This window comes from Bos indicus, chromosome X, assembly GCF_029378745.1.
Source record: "Bos indicus isolate NIAB-ARS_2022 breed Sahiwal x Tharparkar chromosome X, NIAB-ARS_B.indTharparkar_mat_pri_1.0, whole genome shotgun sequence".
NCBI classification, from domain to species: Eukaryota; Metazoa; Chordata; class Mammalia; order Artiodactyla; family Bovidae; genus Bos; species Bos indicus.
Window position 1 is genome coordinate 20,521,028 of NC_091789.1, and position 19,733 is coordinate 20,540,760.

The 19,733-nt window shown below is 40.7% G+C and overlaps 1 protein-coding gene across 1 annotated transcript in view; it reads left to right on the forward strand.

Moving 5' to 3' along the window:
- ADGRG4 (adhesion G protein-coupled receptor G4) overlaps nt 1-19,733 on the forward strand; it is a 117,471-nt gene that overhangs the window by 77,252 nt on the left and 20,486 nt on the right. Inside the window, 7 exon segments of the mRNA XM_070784186.1 lie at nt 5,353-5,457; nt 5,459-5,488; nt 11,190-11,309; nt 12,780-12,825; nt 15,350-15,453; nt 18,534-18,655; nt 19,584-19,732. Coding sequence (XP_070640287.1) covers nt 5,353-5,457; nt 5,459-5,488; nt 11,190-11,309; nt 12,780-12,825; nt 15,350-15,453; nt 18,534-18,655; nt 19,584-19,732 — 676 coding nt within the window.

Below are 19,733 nucleotides of genomic sequence, written 5' to 3' on the forward strand. Positions count from 1 at the left end.
AGTCTGCAATTTTTGATGCGTTGTATTTTCGTCATCAGCAGTTCAAAATATTTCCTACTTTCTTTTTTGATCCATGAATTATTCAGGAGTGTATTCTTTTGTTTATTTTTTAAAGATTTTTTGAATGTGGACCATTTTTTAAAAGCCTTCATTGAATTTGTTACAATACTGCTTCTGCTTTATGTTTTGGTTTTTTGGCCATGAGGCATGTGGGATCTTAGCTCCTCCACCAAGGATCAAACCTACACCCACTGCATTGGAAGGCAAAGTCTTAACCACTAGCCCACCAGGGAAGTCCCACGAGTGTATTCCTTAAGTCCCAAATATTTGGGATATATCTAAGATATATTATTGCTGTTGATTTCATGTTTATTTCATTTTGGTTACAGAATATATTCAGTATAACTTCAATCCATTTAAATTTATGGACATTTGATTTATATCCCAGTGTATGATCTATTTTGGTGTTTCATACACTTGAAAACCTTGGTACTTCGTGTGCACTTGAAAAAATGTGCATTCTACAGTTGTTGGATATGCTGTACTGTAAATATCAATTAGATCTCAAGGTGGTTGATAGTGTTCAGATCATTTACATCTTTACTGATTTTTTCTTAGTTGTTCCCTAGTTTAAAGGGGTGCTAAGATCTCTAACTTGGATTGTGAAATTGTGTATTTATCCCTTTAGTTGCATCAAATTTTACTCTGTTTATGAAGTGAATATACATTTATGTTGTCATGTCTTCCTGATTATACCTCTAATCCTAACCTGTTTATCATTATGAAATAGCTTTTCTTATTTCAAATAATACTTTGTCTTGTAATCTATTTAAGTGGTTTTAATATAGTCATTCTAGCTTTCTTATACTTACTGTATGTGTACATATATAATATATATTTTCAACCACTTACTTTGTATTTGTGCACCTATAGATAGCACACAGTTTGTGTTTCATTTTTTATCCATCTGAAAGTATCTGCCTTTTAATAGAGTGTGTACTTCTTTAACATTTAACATAATTTTTGATATGGTTGTATTTAGGACTACCATTTGATTTTATTTTCTATCTGTCCTTCTGGTTTTTGTTCCTTTTGATTTAATATTTTTTATAATTGAATTTTAATTTTTTCTGCCTCTTTAGTTATGTCTATTTGCATTATTTTCTTAACGGTTGCTCTAGAGATTACAGTATACATCCTTATATTTTTTGCAGTCTACTTAGAGGTACTATTGTACCATTTCATGGAAAATGTAGAAACTTTAACCATACATATCTATATATACCTTCTGTCTTTTTAAAAATGCTTTTAGGTTCATATGTTGTATTTTCATTTTTATTCAGTTCAAGAAATTTTCTCTCTCACTCTCTCTTTTTGTTTTTGTTTTTTTCTTTTTGGCTGCATGGCATGCAGGCTCTTAGTTCCCTGACCAGGGATCAAACCTGCACCCTCTGCAGCAGACACACAGAGTTTTAACCACTGGACTGCCAAGGAAGTCCCTATACCCTCTGTCTTTTATGTTACAGTTGTCATATGTGTTATTAGTAACAAGATCAGAAACACCACTAGACAGTGTTATAATCATTGCTTTAAAGGGTCTTATGAAGTTGAGAGTAAATGTAGCCTTTTATGTTTGCAAGCTCAGTCACTTCAGTTGTGTCCGACTCTTTGTGACCCTATGGACTATAGCCCACCAGGCTCCTCTGTCCATGGGATTCTCCAGGCAAGAATACTGGAGTGGGTAGCCATTCCCTTCTCCTAGAGATCTTCCTGACTCAAGGATTGAACCTGCATTGCAGGCAGATTCTTTACTGTCTGAGTCACCAGGGAAAGTGTGAAAGTTTTAGTTGCTCAGTTGTGTCTGACTCTGTGACCCCATGGAACCACCAGTCTCCTCTGTTCACGGGATTCTGCAGGCAAGAATATTGGAGTGGGTTGCCATTCCCTTCTCCAGCAGATCTTCCTGACTCAGTGCTCGAACTCGGGTCTCCTGCACTGCAGGCAAACTCTTTATCATCTGAGTCACCAGGGAAGCCCTATGCTTATCGAGATGTTTATCATTTTCAATATTCTTCATTTCTTCCTGAAGGTCTGGTGACATTTCCCTTCAATCTGAAGAAATTCACTTAGCACTTCTTGTAGTACATGGTCTAATGATAATGAATTTTCCTGGCTCTCATTTATCTGAAAATGTTTTGGTTTTTTTGGCCTTTATTCTTGAAGGGTATTTTTGCTTACTATGGAATTCTGAATTGACAGCATTTTAGATGTTGTTCCATTCTATTCTGGCCTCTATGTTCTCTGATCAGAAATCAGTAATCATTTGAATTTTGTTTCTCTATTTGTGATGTGTAATATGTCATTTTTCTCTCTTTGCTTTCAATATTTTCTCTCTCTCTCTTTTTTTTTTTTTTTTGCAGTTTGACTATTATGTGCCTAGGCATGTTTTTCTTTATATTTTTCCCATTTGAAGTTTGCTGAGTTTCTTGAATCTGTAAATTTATGTCTTTCACCAAATTTGGGGAGATTTCCTCCATTATTTTTCTAAATATTGGTTTTTCACCATTCTCTCTCTCCTCCCCTTTAGGGATTCTGATTTCATGGATGTAAGATTTTTTGATGCTGCCCCACAGGTCCCTGAGACTGTATTCATGTTTGTAATCATTTTACTATTTAGTCTTCTGATAGTATGAAGGCAATGGCACCCCACTCTAGTACTCTTGCCTGGAAAACCCCATGGACGGAGGAGCCTGGTAGGCTGCAGTCCATGGGGTCGCTAAGAGTCGGATGCGACTGAGCGACTTCACTTTCACTTTTCACTTTCATGCATTGGAGAAGGAAATGGCAACCCACTCCAGTGTTCTTGCCTGGAGAATCCCAGGGACGGGGGAGCCTGGTGGGCTGCCGTCTATGGGGTCGCACAGAGTCGGACACGACTGAAGCGACTTAGCAGCAGCAGCAGCAGTATAATTTCTATTTATTTCTCTTCAAGTTCACTGACTTCTGTCATCTTCATGTTACTAGAGTCCACTGAGTGCAATTTTTTAAAATTTCAATATTGTATTTTTAGTTCTAAAATATCCATTTTGTTCTTTTTTGCTTCTGTTTCTCTGTTATTTACTCTTTTAGCATAATTGCAAAAATTATGTTTAAACACTTGAGCGTAATTATACTAACTACTTTAAAATCTTTGTCTGCTAATTCTAACATCTGAGTAATCTCAAGATTGATTTCCATTGATTGTCTTTACTTGAAAATGGGTCATTTTCATTTTCTCTTAACATATAGGGTAACTTTGAATTATGTCCTGGCTTTTGTGAATGGTATATTTTGGAAACTCTGGATTTTTCTGTATTTCTCTGAAAAGTATTTGTTTTTGTTATACCAGACAATTAACATGGTTGGAGTCAAACTAGATTCCATCTCTTGGATGGCAGCTCAAATGTCGGTTAAACTCCTTTATCCTTAGTTGAAGTCTGTCCTATATGTATGTGGTTCCGAGGTCAGGCTCAGTTTACACTCAGAATTTTGGCTCCCCATCACTAGCTCTCTCCTTTCCAAGATCTCTTCTTGACCTCCCAAGGGGAGATGGCTGTAGTTACTTTGACCTTTGTTTTCTGGTTCTTCATGCCACAAAGACTGAAGGTTTTCTATCAGAATTTTGAGTGTCCTTCACAGTGTTTGTTTCAGGCTGCCATCTGGCTAACAGCTGTAAAAACAGCTAATTCATCTTGTGATGCCACTTTTTCCCAAGTGTCTACTCTTCTCCAGAACCTGCCTGGTTTTGTTCATTTTCCAGTGTCTTCAAGTCATTGTATTCTGTATAGTTGTTATATGTAGGAAGGCTGAGTCCATCTGGAGCTACTCAACCATACTGGAAGTAAATGTCTTCCCACTGCATTTTGTTTACATATAGGGTTTTCTATTAAAGACCCTGGTCAAGAAAAAAGCCAAGCAACCCCAATGAACTTCTTGGTACCAAAATCGCTCGCATGTTGAAGCTAAATCATCACCTCTTCATAGTACTTGATTGCTGTAGCAAAATTCATTTGTGCCAGGAGAAGAGCCATATGGCTTTTGGGCTCACAATTCATTTTCAGAAATATTACAAACTTTCATCTCCCCATGATATACCCAGCAAGATAATAGTTCCTTGAAAAGAAAAATGGATAATGGGGAAAATGTGGGTGCAGATTACATTTATGTTTGTTCAGCTACATCCCAGCTGTGTGACCCTAGACAAGTCACTTAACCTTTCTGAGCCTTCATTTCCTGATATAATACTACATATCTTTCAGAGTCAATAGAGGGGGTTCAATGACAGGATGCATGTAAGTGTCTCATATACCCTTGTTTTTCCTGGGAGAGCTCAGGTTTGCAACTGTGGTTCCAGTGTAATTATTGATAAAGCCCTCTTTCACTCTCAAAAATATACCTGTACTTAGCAAATACTATTACCAGGGGGCGCTATTAATAAGGAACCTATCTGCCTATGTAGGAGACGTAAGAGACCTTGGGTTCAATCCCTGGGTTGGGAAGATCCCCTGGAGAAGGGAATGGCAACCCACTCCAGTCTTCTTGCCTGGAGAATCCCATGGAAAGAGGAGCCTAGCGGGCTATAGTCCTTGGGGTTGCGAAGAGTCAGACAATATGCTCAGACAAGCGACTTAATATACTCACACGCACCAATCAAATCAGCAAACTCTTCTAATAGTGAGCCTCTAATTCCTAAGGCCTAATGCCTCACTTCCCTGCCCCACTTTTTAAGAAAAGTGTTGCTCAAGAAACTGTAAGACAATGCCTAATGTCACTGTGTTGGGTTTTTTTTTTTTCTGGTTTTTTTTTTTTTTTTTTCTTCCTCTCTCAGAACTGTATGGGAGAAGGTAGCCTGCTTTTGAAGATGGGCCTTTATTCCTGAGAATTATGGCAAATCACCTTATTTATCATCCCTCTTCCACCTCTACGAATACCCAGGTGGAAGCAGATCGAAGGGATAGAAATAAGGATAGGTCAAGAAAGGAAAAGTGGTGTTTGTGCATGTGCGTGTGTGTTTGTGGGTCTGTGTTTCCCCCGGGTCACATCTTGGCCTGTAATCTGAGTGTGTGCATGTATTGAGTTGGCCAAAATGTTCGTTCAGCCACAACAAAAGTTTTTCAATAACATTGTTCAAAACCCTTAAGGAGCTTTTTGGTCCACTCAGTAAAAGATTTGCATAGCTGGTGGACTAGTTCTCACCCTTCAGCCCTCTGTGTGATCCTCCAGGGCTAAGGCTGGGGTTGGGGCAGAAAGTGGGGAGGACTTCAAGCTGATGGATGATGACTCTGTTTTTTATTTCCTGTTTTTTCTTGACAGATTTCCCTAGACAAGGTCCCTCTGGGGAGAGTTTTGGCCTCCATATATTTACCTAAGTCACTGAGGGAGAGAATTCCTCTTAGCAGCTTACACACCATCTTGTTTAAATTTTTTTGGCCAAACTTCACTCTTTAAGGTAAGTTCTTGCCTCTGGTAACTGTCATGAACTGACATATGGTGACTCACTGTAATTATGAACTCTTGTTATTTTCATGATGTGCTGTTTATTCTCAAATATGCTCTCTGATTTATTCTGCAAATCTTCCAGCACAACCCCTGGCTCTCAGCATGAATCAACGTCTACTTTAATGATGTTCCTCAGTTTTTCATTTTCACAGCTTCTCAGCTTGGGAAGGGACCTTAAGGATTATCTGGTGACCAAACGGAGGCCTCAAGATGTTTCAAAACCAGAAAAGAACAGCGAGTTCTCCTGATGAAATGCCATTTCGGCTTATCTGTGCTCCCCTCCCATATCTCCCCTGTATCTTCAAAGCCAACATGCACATTTCTCAGGCCAATTTATTTGAAGCTGAGTGGTATCCAGTAGGACACTTGCGTGCAGACATCATTGCTCTTCCCCACTGCCTCCACAGAACTGTCTCTAAGGGCTTCTGTCCTTACCTGTTATTAAACAGAGAGGAAGTAGGATGTGGTTAACAGCAGGGACCCTGGGGCCGGATGCAGAATTTAAAGCTGGCTGTGCCACTGTCCACCCACGTGAACTCGTGGGCAAATTCTTCAACGCCCAGTGCCTTTGTTTCTTCCTATGTAAACAGGAGGATAGTAGTACCTCACTGGGCTGCTGAAGGATTAAAGGACTTAATACATATAAAATGCTTAGAATAGTGCCTTGTACACATTAACACCATGTAAGTGTTTGCATTGATTTTACTATTTGTTTATCTTGGGGCTCTGCCTAATGAAAAGCCCATTTCTTCAGCCTGCTCTGTCCCATCTAGCCGCTGGAAAGAGAGCAATCAGAGATGGCATGATGTTGCTGATGATCACTCTTAATTGTTAGTATTTATACTCCAAGACTCAAAGAGTGCTCTGATATGAACATTTGAATCCTCTCAAAATTCTTGTGTTGAAATCTTAACCCCCAAGGTGATGTATCACCCGGTGAGTCCTTTGGGTGGTGATTATGTCATGAGGATGGGGCCCTCATGAATAGGATTGGTGCTCTTATGGAAGAAGCCTCAGAGAGTTCTCTCACCCATTCCACCATGTGAGAATACAGCAAGAAGGTGTCAACCAGAAAGCAAGCCTTCACTAGAATCCAATCATGTAGGCACCTTGGTCTTGGACTTGCAGCCTCTAGAACTGTGAAAAATAAATTTCTGTTGTTTATAAGCCATGTAATCTGGACTTTGTTATAGGAGCCCTAATAGACTAAGACACAGAGGTTAAGTAATTTTGCCCAAAGTCACACAGCTAGGAAGTGGCATAGCTAGGAATCAAATCCAGGATATCTGACTCCAAAGTTCAAGTATTTATGAGGTTCATGCATTAGTGCCTGGGTGTGCATATTTTTAAAAAAGACTATCCAAACAAATGAATTTCTAATGGTTAAATTTCCACAGTTATTTGGAGGCGGTTGTATTGAGCCAGCTTAAACATACTGCATATCAGTTCATTATAACATTATCTCCAGCTATATCTCCAGGATGCTGTTCTCCTGGAATTCTGTAATTGCTCACCTCTATGTATAAATTCTATTTGTTCCTATGGGCTTAGCTCAAATTCTACCCAGGAAGTTTGCCTAAAGTTCATGAACCTCTGTTCTCTTCCTTACCCTGTGCTTGTATTCTTGTGTTACACTTCGGCCTAGTTTCTAGATTGGTATTCCCAAGGAGGTTGTGGCATGTGTCATGGCTCAGACGTATTTTATTTTCATAGCACCTATCATAGGGCTAGGTACTCAACATGCTTTCACCAGCTATATATTTATTAGGCATTTTTAATGGAGAAAAATAGCTGGACCCAGGACAAGCCAGTTAATGAACAAATAATTATAATAAAAATTAAGAATGTGATTCATAGCACTCAGACCCTTTTGGCAAGCTTGTAATTTCTGTCACCTTAGATGCCATTATTTTGGTCTTAGCTTCTCTCTTTTCTTCAGAGAGGTGTGCTTGTTTTGTAAAATAAAAGATAAACCTGTTTAGCATAAATTTCACACCTAATAAGTCATTTTTATTCACTAACACCTTCTACTGAAAAAGATTAAAGATCTTTGCCAATATTAGCCTTCAGACGTCACAGTGGCAGATGAAGAAGGATTAGAAGTAACCTACCATCAATTTCAGAACCGGAAGGGTCCTTATAATTCATTGTGTCCCATCTCCTCATTTTACCAATGAGGATATTGAGACTCAGAGAGGAGAAGGGACCTGCTGGAGGTGACACAATGTATTCATTTATTCACCCAGTTATTTATTCAACTAGCAAATATTTATTAAATTCCTACTATGTGTATTGTGTGGTGCTGTATGGGGGAGGGTTCTCACATGCAAAGGGGTGACCTGAGGCTGGGACCTGAGCCACTCATTTTGGGGGAGTAAGCACATACAAGAAATGCCACAGTTTAACTACAAACCCTCCCCCGTCCAAGTTCCAAGTCTCACAGCTCTGCTTTCACACTATTTCTTCTAACATCTTTTGGTCAAAACCTTAACTGTCATTGCAACGTATTACCTTAAGTAAAAGTGTTAGTCATTCAGTTGTGTCCAACTTTTTGAGACCCCATGGATTGTAGCCCACCAGTCTCCTCTGTCCATGGAATCCTCCAGGCAAGAATACTGGAGTGGGTTGCCATTTCCTTCTCCAGGGGATCTTCCCAACCCAGGGATCAAACCTGGGTCTCCTGCACTGCAGGCAGAATATTTACTGTCTGAGCCACCAGGGAAGCCCCATATTGTTAATAAGACACCACTCTTGGAAAACATGTGTCTCCTCTTCCACCCTTCCACTAGCGGTGGCTCTTGTGGAGAGGGCCAGAGCCCAAGGCAAGTTCAATATGGCCTAGGGGCTCCGGAAGCACAGAGCCCCAGCACCCCAGCTGCCTGGGAGCTCAGGAAAGGCCTCTGTAGGAGAGGTGTCAGCTGAGATGGAGGTCGAGTACCAGCTAGAAGATTTAAAAGGGTGAGGAGAAGGAGGAGGGCTGTTTCAGGCAGAGGAAACCGCTTCTGTAAAGCTTCAGAAGTGGAAATCGGTCCAATCAGAGCCTAGAACTAGAGGGCAGAAGAGTCAGCAAGGGTTTAGTTCCTTTCCCTGAATGGCTGCCACTTTGTAGGTCAAGGAAAGAAAGCCAGAAAGTAGGTTAATTCAGTCCCAAGTCACTATGCGTTTCCCCCTTTGGCCTTCTCACTACAGAAAACCACATCTCTTAGACTAAGTTGGGAGGGATGTTAGGTATTTGGTCCACCTTCCTTCATGTTGCCAGTGTCCCAGAAAGGGGAAGGGACTTTCAAGAAACAAGAGGGCCTGGGCTAGGACTTTTTTTTTTTTTTTTGACCATCGGCCAGGACCCTTTCCTCTGGATCTTGCTGCAAACCCTCCTCTACATAAGAATTGCCCAGGGGGATTCCTCTGGGAGGGGAAGCACTGACCCACCAGGCTGGCTTTGGTTGAACAGAGCTGGTCACGAACAGAAAGTGAGTAGCTTCCTTAGGGAGCCCCAGGCTGTGTTCATAATTCCTCATTTTTCAGTGGCTTAAGGGCTCAGAAATGATTTGTTGTTCAGTTTCTCAGTCGTGTCTGACTCTGCAATCCCATGGATTGCAGCACACCAAGCTTCCCTGTCCTTCACCATCCCCCGAAGCTTGCTCAAACTCATGTCCATTAAGTCAGTGATGCCATCCAACTATCTCATCCTCTGTCATCCCCTTCTCCTCCTGCCCTCAATCTTTCCCAGGATCAGGGTCTTTTCTAATGAATCAGGTCTTCACATCAGCTGGCCAAAGTATTGGAGCTTCAGTTTCAGCATCAGTCCTTCCAATGAATATTCAGGGTTGATTTCCTTTGGGATTGACTGGTTGGATCTCCTTGCAGTCCAAGGGACTCTCAAGAGTCTTCTCCAGCACCACAGTTCAAAAGCATCAGTTCTTCAGTGTTCAGCCTTCTTTATGGTCCAACTCTCACATCCATACATGACTACAGGAAAAACCATAGCTTTGACTACATGGACCTTTATACACTGTTGAGGTTTGTCATGGCTTTTTCTTCCAAGGAGCAAGCGTCTTTAATTTCATGGCTGCAGTCACCATCTGCAGTGATTTTGGAAAATTTGAAGAAATTTGAGGGCTTGGCATCTTCTAAAAGTGGCCCAGCAGGTTCTTCATGAGACATCATCAGGGCACCCCACTTCTAGGTTTTCTTGATGAGTCCTCAGAGGCTCTGCTTCCTCTCTATCCTGTCCTGTACCCGCCTCACCTCTCATCTCTTCAGGTGAGCCCCAGAAGCAGCTCCTTCCCAGCTGCCTGGCCGCCTAGAACCTTGGCCTGTGGCACACGGGCCAAGGCCCATCTCAATGGCTCTGCATTAGCAAGCTCTGCATCTCACTGGCTGCATTTCCTTTAGACCAATGTTTATGACGCATCCCTGCTCTATCATTCACCAACTGTGTGACTTTGTCCAAGCTTTTGAGCCTTCCCAAGCCCCAGTATACCTGAAAAATGCCTACATTGTTCCAGTGAGAACTGAAGACAATGCATGTGAAACACCCTTAACAAAGTAACTGGCTCACTGTAGGTACAAGATAAAACCCCTGTTGTGTGCTAGGCCATGCAGGGGACACCAGGACACACAGTGCCTATGTTTAAGAGGTCACAGTGTCCTGGGAGGACACTGTTCCAAGCTGGATGATAATCAACCAGCTTCCATTGCCAATGAGGATGCAACAGGAAGAGGTTGTAACTAACCCATGATGAGTTGATTTTCCTTATAAGGAGTTCAGTTCAGTTCAGTCGCTCAGTCACGTTCGACTCTTTGCGACCCCATGAATTGCAGCATGCCAGGCCTCCCTGTCCATCACCAACTCCCGGAGTTCATTCAAACTCATGTCCATCGAGTCGGTGATGCCATCCAGCCATCTTATCCTCTGTCGTCCCCTTCTCCTCCTGCCCTCAATCCCTCCCAGCATCAGAGTCTTTTCCGATGAGTCAGCTCTTCACATGAGGTGGCCAAAGTATTGGAGTTTCAGCTTTAGCATCAGTCCTTCCAAAGAACTCCCAGGACTGATCTCCTTTAGAATGGACTGGTTGGATCTCCTTGCAGTCCAAGGGACTCTCAAGAGTCTTCTCCAACACCACAGTTCAAAAGCACCAATGAGAGGCTCTCTCAAAGAAAGTAAGGATGGGTAAGGGTTAGAGTTGGGATAAACTGCGTCAGGTCAACCCACTCCAGTGTTCTTGCCTGGAGAATCCCAGGGACGGGGGAGCCTGGTGGGCTGCCATCTATGGGGTCACACAGAGTCAGACATGACTAAAGCGACTTAGCAGCAGCAGCAGCAGCAGCAGCAGCAGCAGCGTCATGTCAGAGTCTGGAAGGCACTAGCAGGCAATAGCTGAACTTTGTTCCAGGTGCAAAACCAGTGCTTATAGGATAGATATTTGGGTATATGGCTGGAAATTGGTCCAGCTGTGTATAATTTAGACCTGATGTGAAGACAGGAGATGAACTAAATTATCTCTGAAACTTCCCTCTTAGCTTGTGATTTTATTTTCCACATGTCTGTACCTAATGCGTGCAGTACTTCAGAATTCTAGACTGATGATTAACATGCCAGAAATTAGAAAGGCAGGACCTGAACTCTTCCTTGTATGTTTCATCTGCAGACCAAAAACATCACAAAAGCATTAACCACGTATGTCGTGAGTGCCAGCATTTCTGATATATCCATTCAAAACTTGGCAGACCCAGTGGTTATTACTCTGCAGCATGTTCAAAGAAACCGGGTAACATATCCATTTTCATCTCAAAATATAAGGCCTCAGAACCCCTCCCTGATTCTACTGTTAAAAATAATTGGCTACTTAACAGATGTGATTCCAAGATATAATGAAGATTGTTCCCTTCCAGGTAGCAGAGGTGTATTGTAATTGGGGACTTTAGAAATAACGCCTTAGTCCAAAGGGATAAGTAGCAGCAGGTTTCCAGTGCTGTGGCAGATTGGCAGGGGAGTGACTGGGGGCAAGTGGATCTTTTGGTTTTCCCATCACTCTAAATGATATTTAATTCCATTTATTTTTGAGAAAGTCAAACAAGTTAATTCAACATAGTGAAACATTTTTATCCTTTGAATTTCCATGAAGAGCATTAAAATATGTATTAATTATCACCAAAGAATTAAAACCATAGTCATATGGCATAACATAAGGTATATATTACTAAATGCTCAAATTTAGCCATGATATAAGAATGAACTACTACTCCGTTCTTTGATGTTAATCTATGTCCAGTGTGGAGTCTTAATAGCTTCCTTCATTGCCAATCTAAAAGACCATATGGTACAGCATATTTTTCACAGGTCTTAACTCTAGAAGGAAAAAAGGAAGAGTGGGAGAAGGAGTTCTTTTTAAAAGATACCAAATGAAATATATCTAACGGTTAAGATCTCTTAATTCTGGCTGGGGCCACAGCTCTCCAGGCATCCCCAGTAACCAATTTCTAATTGCCATCCAGCTCCTTGGAGATTGCAGGAGCTGGTGAGGCTTCAGGAATGCTCACTAGACCTGATGAGGAGGTGGATTAATCTTTTTTTATTTTTAAATTTATTTATTTTATTTTTGGCTCTGCTGGGTCTTTGTTGTGGTGTGGGCTTTTCTTTAGCTGTGGTGAGTGGGGGCCACTATCTAGTCGGTGCTTGGGCTTCTCATTGCAGTGGCTTGGTTTTGGCTCTTGGACTCTAGAGCGTAGGCTCAGTAGTTGTGGCTCATTGGCTTAGTTGCTCCACTGCATGTGGAATCTTTCTGGATCAGGGATCAAACCCGTGTCACACTGGCAGGCATATTCTTTACCCCTGAGTCACCAAGGAAGCCTGAGGCATCTGAATATTGTATCCATAAGGCTTGATCTCAGCTATGAGCCCCAAATTCCAGAATTTCACAAGTAGCACCTACTGCACATCAGAGCCACTCCAATCCTCCTCCTGGGTCTTGTACCAGGAAGACTTGGCAAATTCTCCATTTACCAAAGATATTAAAGGATATATACCAGATCACTATGAAGCAGTAACATATTGTTTTGTTACTCACTTGTAAACCCCAAGATACTTGGAGTTTATTTTAAAACCAGCTTACAAATGGTGTGTGTGTGTGTGTCTACTCTTTAAGAAAACATGAAGAAGAAAAGACTTGTGTGTAGTTGTCATTATTTGGTGACAGTCGCAAGGAAAGCTATTTGCCTCTGATTTTTCTTTTTTCTAGAATTATGATCAAGTTCGCTGTGCCTTTTGGGACTTTGGGAATAACAGTAATTTTCATAGCAAGCTTTGGCTTTCACTCTCAATGAGACTTTGTCCCTGACCCTGTTGCTATTTGGGCGTTACGTGGGAGCAAGCTGTACTGAAGCCACTGTCTTAACAGACCCTACAGGGAACTCCGAATGACCAAGATATGAATATGCTTCATATCTAATTAGGGCATGGGGGTTTCATTTTTAAAACTTTCTTTTTGAAAAAAGACTTATTTGGGAGATTAGAAAGAAAGCACATAACTCAGCAAACTGGAAGAAAGAAAGTTGGAAGACAGCAGTACAGAGCAGCCTTGAGCTGTTTGAAGAAAGCTGAGGAGTGAAGATCTGGCTCTTTATCTGAGCTTTCCCATGAGATCTGCCAGGCCTACTGTCTCCTTGTTTTCCCTCTTCTCTTCTATATTGACTGTGTGACCTTGAGTGGTCCGTTTACTCTCTAGGTGCTTCAGTCTTTTTATCTTTTCATGGAGGGGATAAGACATTCTGGTTGGTCTCTAAGGACCCTCCCTACTTGATTGACTATGACTCTTTGGAGACCGTAAGAGAAGGAGTCATGGAAATAATGCCATTTGCAGCGACATAGATGGACTTAGAGAAGCTCTAAATGTGTGAAGTCAGACAGAGAAAGAAATATCACATGGTATCACTCATATGTGAAATCTAAAAAAAAAAAGGCTATAAATGAACTTACCTACAAAACAGAAATAGAGTCCCAGATGTAGAAAACAAACTTATGGTTACCAGGGGGTAAGCTGGATACATTGGGAGTTTGGGATTGGCATATACACACTGCTGCTGCTGCTAAGTCGCTTCAGTCGTGTCCGACTCTGTGCGGCCCCATAGACGGCAGCCCACCAGGCTCCCCTGTCCCTGGGATTCTCCAGGCAAGAACACTGGAGTGGGTTGCCATTTCCTTCTCCAATGCAGGAAAGTGAAAAGGGAAAGTGAAGTCGCCCAGTCGTGTCTGACTCTTCGCGACCCCATGGACTGCAGCCCATCAGGCTCCTCCGTCCATGGGATTTTCCAGACAAGAGTACTGGAGTGGGGTGCCATCGCCTTCTCTGATATACACACTACTATATATAAAATAGTTAACTAATAAGGACCTACTGTATAGCGCAGGGAATTCTACTCAATACTCTGTAATGGCCTATATGGGGAAAGAATCTAAAAAAGAGTGGATATGTGTATATGTATGTCTGATTCACTTTGCTGCACATCTGAAACTAACGGATTGTGAATCAACTATACTCTGATAAAAATTTTAAAAAAGAGAGAGAAGGGGTGATGGAAAGGGATTGCTGAATGGGTTCCTCTTAAGCTTGCCATTGCCATTGGAATCTGTAAGGATGTAGCCCAATCTCAGAAAATTCCTGCACAGAAGCAATTGCTCCTGGAATGCCAGGAGTGTCTCTGGGAGCAGTCCTTCCACCTGTAGAAACTCTGTCTGGGATGTTTCCTTTTTTAGTATCCTTGAAATTCTGGGTGGGGGAAGATAATGCTACTTTCTTACAACAGAGATATCACTGTCCTTTCCTGGTCCCCTTCAAGTCGTTCACGGTAAGATTTCTGTAAAATGATAAGCTTTGTCCCCCACAGCCTCAATAAGCTGATCTGTGTGTTCATTAATATCCATTAATGGGCTTGTTCCAGGTCATATTTTGCCCCCACCCCCTGTCCATGTATCTAGAACTTCTGGAATCTCTTAGTGTTATCCTGGATGGACAAATTTTAACCACACTTAGCTGGCTGCCCTAGGAGAACCCCTCTGCTCTAGTACTACTCTAGAGGTTTAACTCTAAATGTCATCTAGTACCCAAGATCTACAAGTTCTCAAGGTATGTGGCTTAGTTCTAGAAGCCTGAGTGTGCTCAGGAGTGAGAAACTAGGCAGGTATCAAGTAGACCAGGGGCTTTAATTGGCCCTAAGGAGTTCCGAGTCTGGGTGAACTCCGGGAGTTGGTGATGGACAGGGAGGCCTGGCATGCTGTGATTCATGGGGTTGCAAAGAGTCGGACACGACTGAATGACTGATCTGAAGGAGTTCTAGACCATAATTTGACTTGAATGCAAAACACTTGAGACCATTTGAATTCTAGATTGAGCTGGTTGTTTCAAATGTTTATTCCAGTCCCATTGAGGAACCCCACGCGTCATCTGTATTCCATAGCTCAAACACTTCAAAAAGTTCTAGATCTGTTTCCTCTTTGTGCTACTTAAAAAAAAACAGTCCTTACTGTCACTCCAACATAGTGGCAGGACTGTTGTTCATCGTTAAAGTCTGTCCTAATCTGTAGAAGAACAGGAAAAGTGAGAACCAAAGAAGTTATGCCATTTATGAAGTCCTCCACAAGTCAGTTCTGCCTATTAGGATTAATTTAATTTCAGGCTCAATTATACTGCTATCCTGCTGTCTTAACAAACAATACTAATCATAGCACACGTTGGAAAGGTACATATAATGAAAAGTTAAACATTTCTGAGAAAAGAAAAATTGCTTTGAAATTCCCTTCTGTCACTTGCAGATAGGCAAGGTGGATGGAACTCATCAGACTGTAACGTGAAGGAAACAAATGTAAGTTACACAAACTGTCAATGTGATCACCTTACCCATTCTGGAGTCTTAATGGTGAGTTGTCTCAGTGTGTGAAGTGTTAGTCGCTCAGTCATGTTGGATTCTTTGAAACCCTATGGACTGTAGCCCACCAAGCTCCTCTGTCCATGGAATTCTCCAGGCAACGATACCAGAGTGGGTAGCCATTCTCTTCTCCAGGGGATCTTCCCAAACCAGGGATCAAAGCCAGGTCTCCTGCATTGCAGGCAGATTCCTTACTGTCAGAGCCACCAGGGAAGCCTGGTTGCCTCTTAATCACTCTTTAATAGAGTTTTGACAACTTTTATTAGATTACAGACTAGGAATATATGTATGAATTAAGTTATGGAAAAGTGGCATGCAAGTGGAAGAAAGCCGCCCACCTTGTTCATTCAAAGTAGAGCAAGTTGAAATGAATGTTTATTTTTTTTCTTGTAAAATTAATGCCAATTTCTCAAAATTCAAACTTTACAGAAAAGGTCCCTATAACCCCCCTCCAAAGAAATCACATTAACACCTTTATATATGTTCTTTCAGATTCTTTTCCTATATACATATATTAATATATCTTTTGGTTTTTTAAAAATGGGATCAAATTATACATACTGGTTTTACCACTTGCTTTTCACTTAACAATATATATTGGACACCTTTCAGGCAAATATATGTCTATCTACTTAAATTTTTAAAAAATATTTTTATGGTATTCCACTGTGTGAATTTAACACAGTGGAATTTAACCAATCTGCTACAGTAAGCATTTGAGTTGTTACTGTTTTTCTCCATTATGAATAATGCTATAGTACACATTTTTATTCATTAGATGACACCACCCTTATGGCAGAAAGTGAAGAGGAACTAAAAAGCCTCTTGATGAAAGTGAAAGAGGAGAGTGAAAAAGTTGACTTAAAGCTCAACATTCAGAAAATTAAGATTATGGCACCTGGCCCCATCACTTCATGGGAAATAGATGGGGAAACAGTGGAAACAGTGTCAGACTTTATTTTTCTGGGCTCCAAAATCACTGCAGATGGCGATTGCAGCCATGAAATTAAAAGATGCTTACTCCTTGGAAGGAAAGTTATGACCAACCTAGCAAGCATATTCAAAAGCAGAGACATTACTTTGCCAACAAAGGTCCATCTAGTCAAGGCTATGGTTTTTCCAGTGGTCATGTATGGATGTGAGAGTTGGACTGTGAAGAAAGCTGAGTGCTGAAGAATTGATGCTTTTGAACTGTGGTGTTGGAGAAGACTCTTGAGAGTCCCTTGGACTGCAAGGAGATCCAACCAGTCCATTCTAAAGGAGATCAGTCATGGGAGTTCTTTGGAAGGACTGATGCTAAAGCTGAAACTCCAATACTTTGGCCACCTCATGCGAAGAGTTGACTCATTGGAAAAGACTCTGATGCTGGGAGGGATTGGGGGCAGGAAGAGAAGGGGATGACAGAGGATGAGATGGTTGGATAGCATCACCGACTCGATGGACATGAGTTTGAATGAACTCCAGGAGTTGGTGATGGACAGGGAGGCCTGGCATGCTGCAATTCACGGGGTCGCAAAGAGTCGGACATGACTGAGCAACTGAACTGATCTGAATACTGGTGTATTTCTATAGAATAAATTGATAGAAGTAGAATTGCTTCCAATTAGAATATTAAATTTTAATAGTTATTGCCAAATTGCAGTGTAAGAAAGAAATATTTATTTTTAATACTTGCGATAGTTAACCAAGCAAGAGTTTTCTGATCAACTTGCATATCCAGGCTTAGAGCCTTGGGAGTAATTGTTAATCCTTCTCTCCTTCATTTCCTTTGGTCTTCCCTAACATCAGGACTTGATGAGTTTTCCTTCAAAATGGCTCAAATGCATTTCCTTCTTCTTTACCCACCCTTGAATGCTTTCTTAGTTCTCCTAAGTTACTGTACTGTATATATTATATACTGGTATATGAATATGTTGTGTATGAGTTGTTTCTTCTACTAATGGTAAACTCCCTGAGGGCTAAGAGTCTGTTTTATAGTTTTCTTTTTCTTTCTTTTTTTTTTTAACCATGTCTACTCAACAAATAAGAGGTAAACTCATTGATACTTATTGAACTGTAAGAATTTTGTTTACCCACCTGCAAATTGGTTAGAACATTACAGCATGAGTCAAAAGCCCATGGTTCACAGTCTAGCTCTGTTACTAGCTGTCTATGTGATCTTGGTCAGGTTGTTTCACTTGTTTGGATCTTAAATTTGTCTTCTGGAATGTGAAAGATTGGAGTGGATGAGGATGTTTTAACCTTAGCGCTATTGCTATTTTGGGCCATATATTTCTTTGTCGTGCGTGCTGTTTTGTTCATTCAAGGTTGTTTAGCAGCATTCCTGGTCTCTACCCACTAGATGCCAGTAGCACCTTCTTCAGGTGAGACAACCAAAAATGTCTCCGGACATTGCCACATGACCCAGGGGAGGGGTAAAACTGTGTCCAGTTGAGAACTACCAGAGTAGACCAGCATTTGTTAACCTTTTAGGAGTCACGAAGCTCCATTGCCATCTGATGGAAAGTATGGACCGTCTTCCCAGAATATATTCAAATAATTTGAATTTCAAATATATTCAAATATATTCAAGTAATTTGCACACCATTTCAAGTCTTTTATAGTTCTCAGGTTAAGAAATTACAGGTTTATGTGATCTCTAAGGTCCACTTTGTCTTTTAATTTTATGAAAATTATTGAAGGTCTAAGGGAAAGGAACATTTTTTTGATGTTCTGTGCAATGTTTTGGAACGCTCAGTTCAGATAATAATTCACAGTGTATCTCAAATTCACATCTATTAGTTTGGTTATATTTGAAGTGTGGAACATGTTAATGACAATAAAACCAAGGACTAAATGTTCTTCCAGTGCTGTTGATGGCTCTCCATGCCCCATGCACAGTAAGTTGCACTAGGCATAATCAATGAACAACATACAGTCTTACTGTATATCCATCTACATACTCTGGTTTTATAAGAGCTTTAACAGAGATGCTGTACATCCTGGGAAGCTACTGTTAGTGGGCACTGGAAACTTTTTACCATAAACTTGCCTAGCCAAATGTATAAAATACAACACATTGCATTCCCTAGGATTTATCCAGGTCTGCAGTGGATGCAGTGAACGAACAGATATTAGTGATTATAACGTACATCGGATGTGGAATCTCCTCCATTTTCCTGGGACCTGCAATAGTGACATACCTAGCTCTTCAGTAAGTTGGTAGAGTTTTACTCTAAGTTTAATTTGGTTTGATGGATGCTCTTGGCATTGTATCCTTGTTAATTTCATGTTAATGTAACAGAAATGTTCTTATTCATCACAGTAGGCAGAGGTCACATCTTTTAGATTATGAAGTGGCCAGGTTAAAAAAAAATCAAGGCTCCTCTGAAAAAAAGATTGTAATTGAATTTTTAAAACAACAGTAGGTTTGAGATAGGAAAAGATTTCTCCAACAGGGTACAAAAACACTAAGTAGTAAAGAAAAAGTTAATCAGTTGGACTCCATTAAAATTAAGAGCTTTTTTAAATCAAAAGATACCATGAAAATAGTGAAAATGCAAGCCACAGATTAAGAGAAGATATTCACTATATATATATCTGACAAAGGACTTATACGCAGAATATATTAAAAACTACAAAGCAAAAAGCAAAAGAAAGACAATACATTAAAAATAGGCAAAAGACTTGAAAATTCTTTTCAAGTGAAAATTGAAAATTCTTGAAAAATTTCATGAAGTCAAGTGTCTGGATTTTTGAAATACCCAAGTAACTATGTGAAATGGTTCCTATAGTCATCTTGCTACTTGGTCATGTGTAGATTTAGTCTTGAGTCAGTAGAAGGAGTGATGGTGGAACTGTAGTATACAAGGAAGTCTTTCCTTCCTTTTCTTCAAAGAAGGGGACTGCTTAGCTGAGAGAAGCTGTTATTATTTCTATTACTAAAGGTCACCTTATTTGGAATATTTTGGTTCTACCTGGAAAGATGGTGGGGGACTAAAAAATTTAGTACATATAAGATAATATGAATAATTAAATTTTAATAGGCAGTTCTTTCATTCTTTTAATTATTGTACATAGAAAGCATGGCCATGCTTGATCAAAAGCAGAGACCCTGCCTCACATTGCGCCTTTTCCTTTAGCAAACTTCTAAAAGATCATCCTTCTAAAATCCTGATCAACTTGTACACAGCACTACTGATGCTAAACCTGGTATTTCTAGTCAATTCCTGATCATCATCATTTCAGAAAGCGGGCCTTTGTATCACAGCTGCTGTGGCACTTCATTATTT